This window comes from Sebastes umbrosus, chromosome 17 (genome assembly GCF_015220745.1).
Source record: "Sebastes umbrosus isolate fSebUmb1 chromosome 17, fSebUmb1.pri, whole genome shotgun sequence".
NCBI lineage: Eukaryota > Metazoa > Chordata > Actinopteri > Perciformes > Sebastidae > Sebastes > Sebastes umbrosus.
Window position 1 is genome coordinate 11,478,783 of NC_051285.1, and position 17,825 is coordinate 11,496,607.

At 37.3% G+C, this 17,825-nt stretch overlaps 1 protein-coding gene across 1 annotated transcript; it reads right to left on the bottom strand.

The window, feature by feature from the left end:
* Positions 1-1,164: 1,164 nt before the first annotated feature.
* Positions 1,165-17,600, bottom strand: LOC119475341 (arrestin-C-like). Its single transcript, XM_037747937.1, has 18 exons — positions 17,528-17,600; positions 17,316-17,433; positions 9,410-9,442; positions 8,039-8,069; positions 7,853-7,913; positions 7,723-7,767; positions 7,439-7,629; positions 6,413-6,472; positions 5,883-5,959; positions 5,663-5,798; positions 4,659-4,743; positions 3,945-4,017; positions 3,714-3,851; positions 3,479-3,562; positions 2,525-2,548; positions 2,371-2,420; positions 2,217-2,233; positions 1,165-1,658 (listed from the first exon to the last, which is right to left on the bottom strand). Exons 2-17 carry the CDS (start codon positions 17,405-17,407, stop codon positions 2,229-2,231), a joined length of 1,185 nt encoding a protein of 394 aa, XP_037603865.1. The 5' UTR covers positions 17,408-17,433; positions 17,528-17,600; the 3' UTR covers positions 1,165-1,658; positions 2,217-2,228.
* Between the last annotated feature and the right edge of the window lie 225 nt (positions 17,601-17,825).

Here is a 17,825-nt window from a genome sequence, read left to right on the forward strand (position 1 = left end):
TACGTAATTAGTTTGTGATATTAATATTACTTCAGAATGTATTGGATAGATATTTTCTGCATTTATTAATAAACTCTGGGAAAAAAAGTTTGGAAATTTATGTTTGGTGGATTATTTCTCTGTTGTTACAATGATAATTGGCATTGTATTTTACATCGTTGGAAAGCCTGTTTATTTACCTTCACAATGATGTCCAACTTGTAAGGATCATGCAGTTTTGGGATGAGCAGCACAGCTGATTATGTGGGTAGCGACCAAGAAAAATTTGCCAAAATGCTCTACCAATAGTAAACAGTGTATTCTCCTGTTGGAATTGACTCTTGTTTTGAGTTGTTTGGTGGATTGGATGAACTCTCTATCAGTAACAAGGAACGAACAACAAGGAACGAACAAGACATATTGACAATTTTACACTTTATTCATTTAATACACCACATAATCAGCTGTGCTGCTCATCCCACAAATGCATGATCCTTAGAATTTAAGATTGCACAATGAGTCATGATTTGTTTATTTTGGAAGCAGTAATTGTAGTTATTCTATTAAAATATAATCCAATTCTTAAAAGACAAATTATGTTTTAAGAAGAATTGATTATTAGCCAAAACATGGACAAACTCAGAAAAACATTCTTACATTAAGTTATTCTGTTAGATACTTGCCAAAAATATGTCCATACCAAATCTCAAGACTTTTGACCAGTCAGAACAAATGTTGTGGCATTTTTCCTTATCATCCTAAATATAGTCTTTGGGCACAAATGCCAAACACTCTACATTAAGTCACATATGTAGCTGTGACGGCTTTATTTTATAATATGCCATATTTACTATGAACAACAAGGGTAAGCTTCTTTTGTGACAATCTAAAGAACATAATGTAGTGGCAATATCATTCCTATGCTTCCTATTTTGTGTCCCATTAACAACTTTAGTGTAGCCATAATTACAAAATGTTACTCTGCATTTTGTGGGACAAGTGAATGAGAGCAGTGTTGACACTGATATCCTAATAAAAGCTGTCCTTTCAGTGCAATGTGTTGGCCCATCAATGAAAAATAAAACAACCAGTTGAGTCCAGTTACAGTATGTGCTGTATGCTGACATCCAAATGAAATAACAATAAGCAGGGACAGAAACACAAACAAAACCAACACCACAATAATTCTGTTTTTACAATAATTTTATTGTATTATGTGTTATTCGACTTGACGTCAATTTCACAGAAAGAGAAAAGTAAATAACAGACGGGTGTACCACCGTAGTTTAAAGCACAGTGGCTTTTTATGAGCTTCAAACTGAGTTCCCATCTTCCCCCACTCCAGGTGAAAAGGATTTTTATTTTTTTATTATGTGTGTGTTTCTACAGAAGTCTTTGGTCTCTAAATGTAGGATACTATTTTACAGTCAGAATACTCCCTCTACAGCTAAATGATATTAATTAAACAACAAAAACAAGAACGACAAAACGTGTGAGGGGATTGTTACATCATTACGTATGGTGTGTTGAAAAGGTCATTCTCTTCAGTTGGTTGGTTATTGTTGTTGTATGGGTTCATTTCACCAGTCGCATCCTTCTTCTTTGTTTTGTGTCACTTGCCCTCGCTGTCTTCCCGCCTTTCTGTGGGTTTCTTCTCAACCTCCAGCTTAACGTCCTCTCTGGGAAGAAGTAAACACAAACACATTCAGTATGTGGAAAAAAATATCACAAAAATACCTGAAATTGTTTTAACATTATACTGTATAACACATCCACTAACAGGCAACATTATGCAATAAATTATTATATGGATGACCACTGAACTACATTTATTGTAGTCTATTATAATGGAAAAATTACTCTTTTTAATAATATAAAATAATCCTCAATCATTCATTTTTAGTGTCGTGTGAGTTTTAATATATTCTTAGCTTTGTATAATGATTGTTTGACAGACAATAAGCTATAATAAAGGACGAGCCTAATGTATAAACATGAATAAACACAAATGTGCACACACAGAAATCAAAGCATACCAGGGACAAATATATTTACAGAGTCATGTATATAAATTATATCCACTTAAACTGAATTATACTGTGTATGAACCTCACCTTGACTATGGAGTTTCAAGACATTATATTATTAAAAATGATAATTTAATGATATAATAAAATGTCAACTAAATTGTTCTCCTTACTTGGCAACTTGTACAAAATAAGTGATTTAGTACTTACACTGATACGATTTTACTCTGCTCAGTTGGGGAGGCAGGTTGATGTGAGAGGAAGAAAAAAGTAGGATGAGAGGGTGAAATAATTAGAAAAGCCAGTAGGTTGCACTGGTATCAATGAGATATTGTTTGTTTGTGTGAGTTACTATAAAAAATACCTGCAGGTTTGGGGTGCATGAGCATCAATGGCAGCTCCACTGTGACATCACTGCAAAGAAAACCAATCGATCAGAACAATACAGGTCGATTCATGATCAATGTTAACTGGCTGCATCGTGGGCTGTGATGTGATTGTAAATAAAGCTCGCTCACCTGGAAGTGAGGCCGCCCAGCAGGCTACATGAATGCAAGAGAGAGTTTGTTTTAGTTCATTTCATTCTTTTTTTGTTTTATTTTTTAATTCAAAGTTTCCTTGTACCAAAATATTTAAAGGTACAGTGTGTAGTATTTGGTACATCTGGTGTGGTTGCAGATTGCAACCGACTGAGCACCCCTCTGCTCACTCCTCCCTTTCCAAGACTGCGATAACGTGAGCCACTGAGTGCTGAGAGGCCATCTTTACCATAATACCCAACCCTGTCTCAAACAAAATTACGTTCCCATACAACTAAACTGCATAACCAAAATACATTTTGAGGGAAATCTATTTTCTCCCAGATTACGGTCACAGTTTTAAACATGTGATTAACGTTGTAAATGGAAACAAAACAAAAACACAACAAAACTACTTAATTAGGTTCAGGCAACAAAACTACTGGGAGTGAAAGTCTGGTATTTGTTGGACCCATCCACCCCCCCAGTAATGGACTTTCTCGCTTGTTATACAAGGTATTATTCAATAACGTTTTTAACCAATGTATTTTCATTCACGGTCGCTCGATATACTACGTCTCTGCATGTTGCTCGTTGTTCTGCACGTCGCTCGTCGTTCTACGTCACTTGCTGCGGCCATCTGAAGACTTACAAAGGTATTTGTGATACGTTAAAGACAAACGTAAACCACAACAAAATAATGAATTTGTTTAAAAAGTAATTGAGAATGTAATTTAGTCGTATGGTACGTCATTTTTAGGAGACAGGGCTGCAATAACACTGCTTTAGGAGCAATGAAACTCAGACGTGTACACGGTTTTGCACTCTAACAATTCTTAGTTTCAGGTGATTATGCACTAATGAAAACATAGTCATGAATATTATATTCCATTTCTGCTAGTAGAACCCCTGAAATGTTACACTCTGCTCTTTTAAACAGGATCAGACACTTACCCTCCTCCGGCCACCATGAGGTTAATTTTAATCTTGTAGGAAACCAGGATCCCCAACACATCTTTTTCTACCCCCGGTCGCAGTCTGCAGAGAGGAGGAATTACAAGGATTTGTGGGATTAGAAGGTTTAATTGAGTTAAGTGTCTTTTTAAAAACTATTATGAGACAGGATACACAGTGACATAAAAAGAAAAGTGAATTAGTTTAGTCCTGTCTGCTCTATTTGTGCACTTACATGGTGGTGGAGGCCAAGTTAGTGTCCTCATCCTTCAGTCGTCCGTCCAGTGCCAGGCCTCTCTTCTCCTTGTTTTCAGCCAGCAAGGGAGTGATGTTCAGGGTGTTCTCGTAGGTGCCGCTGGGCTCCACTGTCTCTCTGTCGGAGGATACAAACACACACATAAACACACCAAAGTGCACGTGATACTTGATGTTTGCTGCTGTGGTTCCCAGTTTTCTGTCCACCTACCCAAACTCCTGGCAATAAACAGCTTTGGTGTATTTGTCCGCTGAGTAGAGGACGATGTCTGTGGTTTGGTCCACTGTGGAGAGAAGAAGGAAGATAATTGTGCTCTTAGTAACAGTCAGTGATGTAATGTAACTAAGTATGTTTACTCAAGTACAATTATGAGGCACTTGACTTGAGTATTTACATTTTATGTTATTTTATACTTTTACTCCACTTTTTTTTTTTAATTTTGAAAGCAAATATTGTACTTTTTACTCCACAACATTTATTAGACAGCTTTAGTTACTTTGTATATTCAGATTATTAATAATAGAAAATAAAAAAAAAAATCAACTAATATATTATGATGTATTATCACAGGTTAAGTATATATAGTAGTATATTTAGTACTTAAAATGAGCTCCACCTTTACCAGCCGCAACAATAAAATGGTGAACACATGCATCAATAGTTATAATTCAATAATATAATGTATATCATTCTGAAATGCATAACGAGTACTTTTATTATTGATACTTTAAGTATAGTTTGATGCTAATATTTTTGTACTTTTACTTTAAGTAAGACGCAGGACTTTTACTTGTAACAAAGTATTTTTACTCTGCTAGTATTGCTACTTTTACTTAAGTAAAAGGTCTAAATAATTCTTCCACTGCTGGTAACAGTCGTATAAAATCTCTATATAAAAGTATTTGTGCTATCAGAGGTACCCACCAGAGATTTTGAATTTCTTGACTGTTTTGTTGCTCTCGTTGTTGATTTTGATTTTGATTGGGATCGTTTCACCGTGGAAGTAGAGCTGTGGTCAAAACCAGGAAAAAACAGTTAATGGTGGGGAAACATATAGTCTGCATTTCAAACTCACTCTGGAAGCGTTAACACACATTTAGAATAACATATAACACTTTAAAGCAGAGGTTTTCAAAGCGTGACGCAGGCTCAGTGAAATAGAAGTGAAACATATCACATTAGTTATCAAAAGATCGCATAGAATAGCCTAAATATGTGTGATTTTGTTAAAAAGGTAGATCAGAGATACAGTAGTTTTGGGGAATTTACCATTTTCCCTCTTTTCCAGTGTCAAAGACTAATAAATGCCTTAGGACAGACATTTTTATGTGTTTGATGTAGTCTAAAGTTATGTCAAAAAGTAATAGAGTGGTACAGGCATGAGTCTTAAAACCCAGAAATGAGTTTGAGCATTTTAGCGCATCTGGAAGTCAATGGGTTATTTGAATGTGTTTTTAGTTAGATGCCTGAAATAAGGTCTGTGGTTAACACAAGATGAAGAGATTTTAACGTTTTGTTCTACAATATAAATTACATCAATAAATACGAGTTTGTTTATAGCCTAATGTTAGCTTTTACTTCTGCCGATTGCATTTACACTTCAAAAATCATAGCAGTGGTGTTCATTTGTGAAGATTATCTTGTTGAACAAAACGTGTAAGTATCATAAACGTGTGTTTGCCACCAAGCTTATTTTCTGCAATAATCCGAAACCCAATGGAACATCTCATTGGAACCAGGGCGATGCCAACTTCCTGGTTGGCCTACAAAGATACCTCATCCCTGGCGCACTCTACAATAGGCTATCTCAGCTCAACTGTTTAGTGTCTGCGGGATCAAATAACATAATCATGATCCCATAGGTATCCAGGAATTGAACATTTTTTCCGAGCTTTGTCAGTCTAAACAATGAAGTTTTGCTACTTTACATCTTTCTCCATCGAAGCTTCTACGTGAACGGGCTTGTCGGACATCATGAAGCTTTTGCAGATATCAGCCTTGGGCCCGGCGCCCACCTCAGAGGGGGCGTACTGGATTTTACGAATGATAAGGCGAGCTGTGTCCCTGTGGGACAGAGAAAAATAGAGAAAATGTTATAGTCAGGCAAACAGTTGAAAGATGAATGAACACAAAGAGATGGACACTCACTTCTTATCAATCTTCTCATCAGCGCTGTTCTTCTCGTTGGCCAGGTACGTTTTGACCTCAAAGTCGACACCACAAGCCTGCAAAGCAAAAATTAAACGTTATAGCAGTCGTAACAATGAGCATACTCACACTAGGGCTGGGCAATATATTGATATTATATAGATATCGTGATATGGGACTAGATATCATCTTCGATTTTGGACATCGTCATATGGCAATAAGTGTGTCTTTTCCTGGTTTTAAAGGCTGCATTACAGTAAAGTGATGTATTTTTCTGAACTTACAAGACAGTTCTAGCTGTTCTAATATTTGTTTTGTACACTATATCCACATTACTGATGATTATTAATCAAAAATCTCATTGTGTAAATATTTTGCGAAAGCACCAAGAGTCAATCCTACAATATCGTCGCAATATCGATAGAGTTATTTGGTCACAAATATCGTGATATTTGATTTTCTCCACATCGCCCAGCCCTATCACACACTGGACAGCTAACTACAGAGAGGTGAAAGGTGTTGAGGTTTACCTTCCCGCTGTCATCTGGTCCAGGCTGCAGAGAGACTGAGCATGGCAGGTTGTTGGGAATCTAGAGAGACAAAGAAGAACATTTATATCTGAACAGAAGAGTTGTTTTGTATCTGTTCACTCAAAGAATAAAGAAAAATTTCAGAGATTGCAATCAAAGCACTAAAGAGGAATCAGTTATGGGACTTGTTTAACAACCTTTTCTTGCCTTTTTGAAAAATTGCCAGGTTGTCAAATGAATTTGAGGATGGCATACTGTTTTATTTCATTTTGTAAACTCTAAACGTATTATATAGAAACGTTTTCAAACAAATTTGAAAATTTGACCTTTTTTTTTTAAATGCAATTACCTATTTAAAGCAGCAGTGGGTAGAATTAGAGAAAATATGACTAAAAAAAAGTTATTTTTATTACTTTAATGCCTATTTTTCACCTCAAATGTTTTCAGAAACATCTTGTAGTGTACTGTTATGCTGTAAAATGAAAACCTTTTTGACCCGGCAGCCATGATGAGATCAATTGAGGAAATACCAAGCACCGCCCACCAGCCGGAGCACACTTTCTCATTTTACAGCTATAAACAGTACACTACAAGATGTTTCTGAAAACATTTGAAGTGAGAGGCATTACAGTAACAGAATATTGATTCATATTTGATCAGCGCTGCTTAGTTTGACCGTTTGATTGGAGTTCGCGAGTGACTGACAGCTGCCACCGTTGAATGAACAGCCAATAGGAACGCTCTTTCTCTGAAATGACCTGTGATTGGCCAAAGTCTAGAAGTCTAGTTTTCTCTCAGAAAAACTTGAAATACAATATGCTGAAAGGTTATTATATAATTTTTGCCCAATAATGCCAAAAATATTCTGCCTACTGCTGCTTTAATAGTCGGTATTAAAAGGATCCAATAGAAAGGATGTGTCCATGAACCATTTTTCAACATTTCATTTCAACCTGAACACAAAAAGGTAGAACGTGTGGTTGAACAAGATGAGGTCACACTTGTATCTAGGACGTGTTGTCGTACTTCAAAAGTGAACGGGAACGCGCCGTCTCCGGTCTTCTTCAGCAGCGTATCGTGCATGTCGGACAGAGCGGGCTTGTGGCACTCAGGGTTGAGCTGGTAGTGCTGGATCCAGATGTCCTTCCTGAAGCTGAGGCCTATCACATCCAGGTCGTCACTGCCGTACCGGAAGGCACAAGCCAGCTGCACGAACACTGTCAACACATGATAGATAGATAAATTCATGTTTTCCTACTCGATTTGGGAAGGTTTTGCCTTTTGAAGTGAACTTTTTTTTATGATGTTACCTTTCCTGCCTCCAACATCTGAGGAATCCAGCTTCACAACACCATCTGTAAAGTGCAGCAGGTGTTATATTTATCATCCTCTCTACACAGCTACACACACACACACACACACACTGAAGAAGGAACATACCGACTTTGTCCACTTGGGACACGTGGTCCACATAGTCTCTCTTTCCCAGGTAGAGGGTCAGCTGTCAGACAGAAGGAAGCGAGTGTTTCAGATCCTGTTTCCAAGTATGTTTCATTCACTTTCCATTGATGAAAAATATCTTAAAATCACGACACAAGAAGAACTCAAAACAAAAATGTAACTTACCGCTCCACCTTTACTGGTCTTCTTGAAAACCCTGTGAAAAAAAAGAAGAGAAACATCACTTTAAGACTATTCTTTATTCATAAAAAGTTGAATAGATTTGTAATAGTATAGCAAACAAAGTAAATAAGAGTTTTTGTCTGGATTGAGCATATAAAATGATTGATACGTTTTAGACTCTGAAGGTAATGTTTGTTCCTTTGCAAGCAGCAGAAGGGCCAGTAATCCCTTATTCCCTTTCATCCAGTTAGGAACAGCTAAGAGTGGAGCAGCTTTACCTCAATGTGCCCCGATTGAGAGGCTGGCCCAGGCGAGGGAGCTCCAAATGGTGTGGCAGGGTTCCTAATTAGCTGATTACCTCTGTTACTGTCTGAGACCACGTTTGTATCGATGCACCAACTGACTAAGCCTTTTCAAACATTAAATAAATACTTTAAGTCACTTCTAGGGGTCGGCAAAGTCTGCAACCCCAAGGTAGTACAGTTTTGGAAGTGATTACAGGTCTTAATGTCAGTGTTTCAGCTCTTATTTTAGCAACAATAATAACTTTCAAGTATTGTTTTTTGGGAAGTTACAGTGTGATTATCTGCACAATATTCATTTAAAGACTTTTTAATCTTTTTTTAAGCTTTGATTATTCAGTTTGAAGGTTGAAGTAAGAGATCTACCCTTACCAAACAGAAGTTTATTCATGTGTGCTACTTCTTTTCAACTTAAAATAAGAGAGTATACTTTCAGTTTACTTTTCATGTACTTATCAGACATTACTTAACAAAATTACACTTAAGTATACTTGGCTCCTACTGACAAGTATACAGAAAAGTCTAAGTATATTTGACTTATGCTTACTTTTTCATAGAATAGCCTATTAGAGGGTGTGAGAGTTTGTAAACGTATAACGTCAAATAGCAAAGGTCTCTTTATGTAATGCATAAATCATTGGCTAAGTACTATAAGTTAAAGAAAACTTACAAGTATACTAGCAATAAAAACTAATAAAATAGTTGTTTACTGAGAGTATATTTTAATGTGTACTTTCATGAACTAAAAAATGGGCTTTTAGTATATAACTAGTAAACTAACAGCATACATATAAGTTGTATGTATGTGGTATAGTTCACTTCATGTTGCAGTACAAAATACAACTTATAAGTAAACTAGTTGTGTACTCAAAGTTTCCTATTCTTACATTTAAAGTACACTTAAAAGTATACTACTAGTACAATGATGTTAGTATACTGACTACATGAAGTATACTTTGGAAATATAATTGAACTTAATTTTACTTCATAAAATAAACTTGAAGTATACTACTTTTTCGTTATACCTTTGGGGGGGACAGAAAGAAAATCACAAAAGGAAAGCAGCACTTACTTTGCCATCTCTGGACGATCTTTAGAGATTGTTCTGTTGGAAGAAAAAAGAAAAATAAGTGACTCCAGGTTATCAGGAGGTCAAAGCATCAGTCAGATGTTGTCATGAAGACATTGATCCTTCACCATCTGTGTGGCAGCCGGAGTGGTGTTTTGTTTTGAGTGTACAGAAGGTTAATCCTTTGTGATAAGATTATACCATCCGTGTCAGGGCTCCTGGTTTATTCCGTATCCACTAACTTGCCCCCCCCTTCCGTCCAACTGACACCAAGCTCCAGGCCAGATTTACACCATTATGTCACGGCATGTTCCCCTCAAACCCCAAACGTAACCGTGGTGCCAAAGCTTGTTTGGACTATTTGAGAACAGTTAAATGGATGAAACCCATTCAGTAACTCACATGCAGTATTCCTGGACTTAATGAGACACTAACTTTAGCTCTCTATAGCCCTGTAATACGGATTATTACAGAAAGGTCTACAGGGCTGAAAACATTTGATTAGTTGTTGTTCTTTAATTCTAAAATGGGGTTTGCTAATTTCATTGCATCACCTATACTGTCCTGAGACAGTTTGGTCTCATTCACTTGTGAGTTCTACTACACATTTACTATGAAACACTTAAGAACTTGGTAAGTAAAGGCTTGGTTTTCCAGTACATACAGTTGAAGCCTGATAGACCTTTGAAAACTGTGCAGGAAAAACACACAGATTGCTGTGATGGGTGCATTCATTGCATGGTGTGCATTTCAGGACCACGGAGAGCTACAGCAAAGGTGCATCCCTCAATTCTGATTGGCTTGCTGAAAATGCTCACCTGTGACGGCTGCATCAAATCTAAACACTAAGGAACATCACCACTTTACATCACTGTTTTCCTCGATTCTTGCAACCATTTTTCTGAAAAAGTACGATAGTATCAAACATTTTATATATATCCTCTTTACCTGTTATATATTAACGGATTAATGGATGCATGTTCTGTTATTATTATGGCTCTGTTTAGCAAACTTACTGCTGGTTGTCGGCTAAAGATGATCTAAGAGACCTGATGTCATGTTTGAAATATGGTCAACGAAATTACAAATTTACATTACTATTTTTTACATATGTTTATATTAAGTCCTATAATTTAACTGCACTATTTTATGCCTTAGATCATAATTTTATTTTACTTGTGTGATTTCCCCTTTTATAAATAAGTAAGGAATCAGAGACCAAAGATTTTCATTGCCAATAACTGCTTTGGGAATTCACAAATGACAAATAAAGAACCTTGGACCTTGAGCCGATGAACTGTATCGTGTATTTCACACTGTGAAATGATTTTTGTGAGTAGCATTATTTATTAATTGACCTGATATCTGATTGCCCTTATGGCTCAGCATCAGGGCTGCAATTTTGTGCTGTCTAACCGCACATTAGCACATTAACCTGCAACCCCATCATCAATCATTTAGGCTGGTTTAATACTACATTAGTCATATTTTGACTCCTTATGGCAGCCTGGTACCAGTGGTGGAAGAAGTACTCCAACCTTTTACATAAGTAAAAGTCGAAATAGCCTCAAAATGCTACATTTCAAGTCAAAGTCTTGAATTCAAAATGTTACTTAAAAGTAAAAGTACAAATGTTTTATCAGCAAAATGTAATTGAAGTTCCGAATGGCTCCTTTCACAGTGGTATTTTATCGTAGAATATTATATCGTTCTGTTTTTATCATTAACAAATACACGTAAGAGCTCTTTAATGTTGTAGTTCGTCAATGTGGAGTAATTTTTTGATACTTTGTTTACTACTGGGTAGATCAGTAGTACAGTACTGCACCACATCATATAATCTGATCAATAAAAAGTAACTGTAAGTGTCAAGTAAATGTAGTGATGTAGAAGTAGAAAGTAGCATAAAATGGAAATACTCAAGTACAAGTATGTCAAAACTGTACTTAAGTACAGTCCTTGAGTAAATGTACTTAAGTTACATTCCATCACTGACTGGTATGTAAATTGGTAAGCAAAAATATGCATCTTTCTCATTGACATTCATCTGTTGTAGAAACCTGTATGTAAAATGACTTGTGAAAGACTGCACAGTGTGATACAATTACTAGATGACAACTACCATTCCCACTTAACTCCAAGGTGTAACAACTCACAGATTTTCTGAGTTTCTGGAACAACCGTATATAATCTTTCAAGTATGAGCCCATGTAGTTTTTCCTAATTAAAAAGAACATTCTTGCTCCAAATGTGCAACAGGCAACAGCTGTATGTCATCATTAGTATCAACACTATATTCATCCATCCATCCATCCACTCATCCATCTTTCCATCCATCCATGAAGATGAAGTCTTACCTCTTCTCAGTTGTCTGGGACCTTGGTCGAGTGTGTCAGGGTAAGAGAGGAGAGTGCGCTCTGGAACAGTTGATCTGCCCTTTTATACAGGCAGCGTCTCTCTGAGCATCATTCGGGCTTAAGCTGTCCATTATCACTGTGGTTGCCTCCTTCATAATCCATTTAAGCAATTAGCGGATGGCTTTTTTTGGTACTACAAAGGGTTCGATAATGTTAAATCACAGGGACAAACATATGACGTCACAGTCGCCACATGGCATGTGTAGTAGTAGGCTGATAATCCCATCTGCACCTCAACAAACAAAGCAATCAAGTTTGTTTTAATTTGCAATAAATCAGGGTAAAACAAATCTAAGGCCTTTTCAAATCAGAGTTAACTGAGAGGGATTTTTTTTTTGTCAAAACGCTTGGATGTGTCAGGACATGAGTTTTGCTGCTAGATACGTTGGTGTTTAATAATAGCCCTTTGAGCTGCTATTATTAACCTGAACTATCTGTGAGCTGCACCTCTTTTAAACAATGGCTCATACTGAGAACAAGCATCTAAAGTATCTTTCCTTATTGCTTTTTGCTTATGTTTTTCAGCTCACAGACACAGAGGTTAAACACTAGCAAATTGAAGACAAATTTCTCCCACCAATAGATGAGAAAAAGGATTTCATTAACGAGACAACAGTAAACAAAAGCTTTAACTCTTAACTCTGCAGTTTGCATTCTATTTTTCTCAGGGAACCAACTAATCGGATAGACAATTAAAAAAAACAAAAAACAGTTTTATATCATAAAAGAACGGGTAAACAGTACAAGTAAAAAAGTGTGTAATATTTTGAGGTCTTTGTGGAGATTCTCAGTATTCCAGTCCGTCTGATCTCAGCAGATTAAGAGCTCCTAGTCTTATTACAGCGTGGATGATGGGAGCATCGGCGGCAACGTCAGATAAGCTGTCTTATTCAACAGAGACTCATGAATGTGCCAAAGATTACCCAGAATCACTAGAAAGATTCTCCTTTGACCTTTGAAACTCCACAAAGTCTTGGACAAGCTATTGTTGTAAGTTCTATAACGTCATTAGTCACGATATATCCAACTGATATAAATCAGAGGCCAGGGACCCCTTACAGGGTCACATTTTTATAATCATAACAATGAATCACAATCGTAATTAACCATATGCTTACTACTATTTGTACTCTTAGCCATTGGAACTATTTGTACTGTAAAACTTTTTAACATTAATATTCAGACCTGTTTCATAATGCTAAACAGAAACACATTTCAAATTGAATCATGTTTTTTTTATAGTTTCTTTATGTGATCAGCCATGTGAATAGATGATAAAACCTACTAGTGGGTGTAGTAGGCCCCTACTGACCCACATCTATGGTGCTTAAAGTGACCAATAACATCTATTTTTTTTTTTAACTTCTTTATATTTCCTTTCAACAGGTACAGTCGTACAGCATAGTCACATGTTTTGACATAACACAGCAGGGTCACGTGTCCTTAGGAGGCAACCCGTGAGCCTCGACATCCACACAATGTCCACACATCACTCCACCAAGTAGGAACGAGCAACACTCTTTGTCCATAGGCCCAGAGAATACACAGATGTACAGGGAGGAAAAACAACATGCCTACCCACTCACACTAGGCAAGAAGAGAAGAGAAGTATAATTATTTTAGTTCACATCAATTAAGAAAAATTAGGTTATTTGGGACCACTTAATTAAGAATACATCTGTCCTTAGTTGTAACCTTGCAGTGATGTTTTCCATGTAGTAAACCTCTTTAACCTTCTCCCTCCATTGTGTTACTGAGGGGGGCTGCGGCCTCAACCAGGACACTGTAATCATCTTCTTAGCAATTAAAAGTAGGACTCTGAGTAGTAATATCCGATTATTGTCTTCTATATCCTCTGGTATTATTCCCAGTATAAAATAAGATGGTTTTAAGGGCAGTTCTATATCCAAACATTTATTAATTTCTTTTTGTATATTTTGCCAGTATTCTAGTAGTTTTGGACATTCCCAGAAGATGTGCCGGTGGTCTCCTTTTAGGCCACAGCCCCTCTAGCATTAATCGGAGGTACCACCGAATTTTGATGTGCCAAGAGGAGTCCTGAAAAACCTCATCCTGACTTTCCAGTCAAATTCCTTCCAAGTGGGGCTATTCGTTATTCTATGTCCCTCTCTGCACGATATAGTTCCCAGTTTTTATCCGAAATATAGTGTTCATCTCCAGTTCCCATTTTTCTTTAATGTCCAAGCTGTTATCCATTAGTTCTTCTTGTAATATCTTGTATATATACGATATGATCTTCTTTTTAACCATTAATCTGAGCTGGGCTGCCCAGCAATATTTTTCCAGGTTGGGTAAATCTAGGCCTCCATTTTCCTTTGAGCATAAAAGTCTTTTAAATTTACTTTTGTAACTTTTGTTTTGCCAAATGAATTTAGATAGCCATTTATTAATTGTTTTAATTGTAAAAATGGGGTAAAGATTGGAACATAAAGAGCAGCCTTGGCAGAATGTTCATTCGTATCGTTTCCACTCGTTCTATTAGGGATTGGGGAAGTATTTCCCATCTTACAAGGTCAGTTTTTATTTCATCCATCAGCTTCCCATAGTTGAACTTAAACAATAACATCTATTTAATAGCCTGACAGCTGACTTTGAAGATGTGGCACATAAGGGCCAGTTAAAGGGGATTGTTGACAATATAATGGTTCAGATAGTTGCATTTTTTTTCTAACACTGACTCATACTAACACACTGATATTTGGGGTAATGCAGGTTCCCTGACTGAATCCTTGTTTGGGATGCAGGTAAAAGAACTAACTCTTAACACAGCGCCAGCAGTGTGTCCTTTCTTTTCTTTGTCCGTTAATGAGCCACAAGAATGGGTCATTGTTACCATCATTTGGAGGCTTTTGGGATTAGCAAGAACCGTTAGACAATATAAAAAAAAAATTACTTCTTTAGGCCTAAATGCTGTATTTGTTACTAAAATAGTCAAATGACAAAAGGTCTTAGTTAGAATCCAGCCAGCAGAGTGACTCCAGGCCACCAGGACGCCCCACAGAGTCACTGTGTTGTGATGACCATGGCTTAACTGAGGTGTGAGTTCAAATCAAAATAAAGAAGCTGTGCAGATGAGAGCTTGAAATGATGGACCAGGAAAATAAAGCTTCAAGCGGGAGACGTTATTTAATGAATCATTTCCACAGTTTACATTTTCTCACCTTTCGTGCATAACCGCACCTATTCGTTATCTGGGCAGGTTAAAATAAAACACGTGTGGTAGGCTCAGGTTTTATTAGAGCAGATCACATACTAATCACTAGTTCGTCTGCAGTACCATTTCCTGGAACCACTGCGGCTTCCCTGGCTCTCGGCCCTCTGATCATCAAACTAAACCCATCGTGACAGAGTGATTCCCTCTGACGAGGATCTCCCCGCTGAACACATGACCGAATGATGACCAATTACACACACAAATAAAAAGAGAGGGAAAGAAAGACTGCAACTATTTTGGACTTTGCATGCAAATAATCAAAACAATGGAACTACACAAATAAAACTGGCTGTGTTACTTTGATTTGACTGAAACTGATATTAAGGTAGAAAAAGTGACAGACAAAGGTGAGTTGAAGACAGATAACTAAATTATTCAAATACTAGGGCTGTCAATGTTAACACGATAATAATGCGATTTAGATTCAGTTTTAAAGCTAGAGTGAAGATGCTGGCATCATATGAACCTAGAAAACCTAAGGAATCCATTGGTACCAACCATGTCATACTAGCTTGTGAAGGAGGTTAAATAACGCTCCACACTTGTGCTAAATTTTGGCAAGGAAAAACTGGCATGGCCATTTTCAAACGGGTCCCTTGACCTCTGACCTAAAGATATGTGAATGAAAATGGGTTCTATGGGTACCCACGAGTCTCCCCTTTACAGACATGCCCACTTTATGATAATCACATGCAGTTTGGGGCAAGTCATAGTCAAGTCAGCACACTGACACACTGACAGCTGTTGTTGCCTAGTTGGGCTTGAGTTTGTCATGTTATGATTTGAGCATATTTTTTATGTTAAATGCAGTACCTGTGAGGGTTTCCGGACAATATTTGGCATTTTTTTGTGTTGATAATTGATTTCCAATCATAAATATATACATATATTTGCATAAAGCAGCATATTTGCCCACTCCCATGTCGATAAGAGTATTAAACACACGGAAAAAGCTTGTTCCAAGAGGAGAGTGAATCTGTGGTTGGCTTTCACTTTCCCTGCCGTATGTGATGCTAAAGGTGGTACACTGGGCTGTTCTGGCAACCGCGGTCAGGTTCTTTGTATCTGCGGACCCGTTTGAATCCAGTGTACTGAGTAACTTGCAGTGCTCATCTTACCAAGTGTGTCATATTATTCCTATGTTTGTTGTCCTATGTTGCTTATGTGTTCCTATTTTACGTATGAATTTAGAATAGAATAGAAAATACTAATACCACTTTTTGCATACAAAAGGCAGAAATTTGTTTTTGGTTTGCATGTGCAAAAACTGTTATTAAAAAGGGTACATTAAAATACAACATATCACATCTAGGCGGGACATATTAAAACACATTTATATAAAACACAATACAAGCTACATTAAAAGGAGCACCAAGTACTCCATGGTAAGTACTGAATCAAAATTAAATATATAGGCAAAGTGCTGTGTGCTGAGGTAGCAGGCTGTTTTTCTTTGCATAGAGGACTCTGAGAAGAGACAGACATGTAGAAATATATAGGCTACAGAGTGAAGCAAATGTCATGTTAGCACCTGGTCACAAAAGCCCAAGTTGGCACTGTTCCCATGTACTTAGTGGTTTTATTTAGGACCAGCCGAGTGAACACACAGTAGGAGGCTGAGCCTTTTTGAAGACACTAACAATGATGTGGAGCGTCTCATGTGGAGCATCATCGCCAAAGGGCACAAACAGCATTATCAATTATTTAGAGGTCCGGACAGAATGAGATGAAATGATGCACACCAACAAGATGATGAGGTACATGACATGAAGCTATAGCCGAGTATAATATGAGATAATGTACTGGTGAAATGAGCCCATGCGATCATTCCTGATGGACAGAAACAAGACTAGCTGTGCGTTCCAATACTCATACTACCATACTACTTAGTATGCCAGAAAAAAACATTTAGTATGTCCCAATACATAGTGTGTTAATGCAGTTAAATACAACCAGGATGTTCTACTACATCCGGTCACATTTTGCGGTATGCAAGCCAGCATGCTTTTCTGGCTATTCTGACCCACAATCCTCTGTGCAGCAGATATATGAAGGTCAAAGGAGCAATGTGATGATGGAGTAGTACGACCCAATTGTATGCATATTGTATGCAACAGCTGCAGTACGTACTAAAAGTAAAAAGTATGTGATTTGGAAAGTAGAGTCTACCCCCATGTTAGCGGCTCTGAAGCTGCAGGCTACTTAGGCACAGTGGTGCTTTGAGCTAAATGCTAAAAAAGCATACTAATATACTCACTGATGGACTTGACTTAAAGGATATGAGCACAGAAGGAGTACACTGTCCCATTCCTGCAGAGCAGATCTTATTAGTTCTTTGGTTGCCTCCATCTGTAAGTGTGTGTGTGGTTTTAGCTCTGCAAAGGGAGAACAAACTCATTAATAATAAATCAAATCATCAACAGACATTGTGAGATAATAAAGTAAATGAAAGCATTAAATTATTCATACATCATGTCTGAGGTCAAAGAAGGGAGAACAAAGGGAGGAAGGCGGCATATCTTTAAGTGGTTACACCTGAGTTTGATTTATCCTCCCTGCCTCAGGTGGGGTCATGTGACCTCTTTCTGGGGACTTTTAACACACACAATGACATAATGCTAACATGCTGATGCTAGGGAAGTATAATTTCAGCACTAAACTCAATTAAGTCCAGCCGAGGCTGATGATTGTGTTGTTAGTTTATTAGATATTTGGTCATAAATCAAATGGTGGTGCTAAATCAGTGGTTCCCAACCATTTTTGTTAG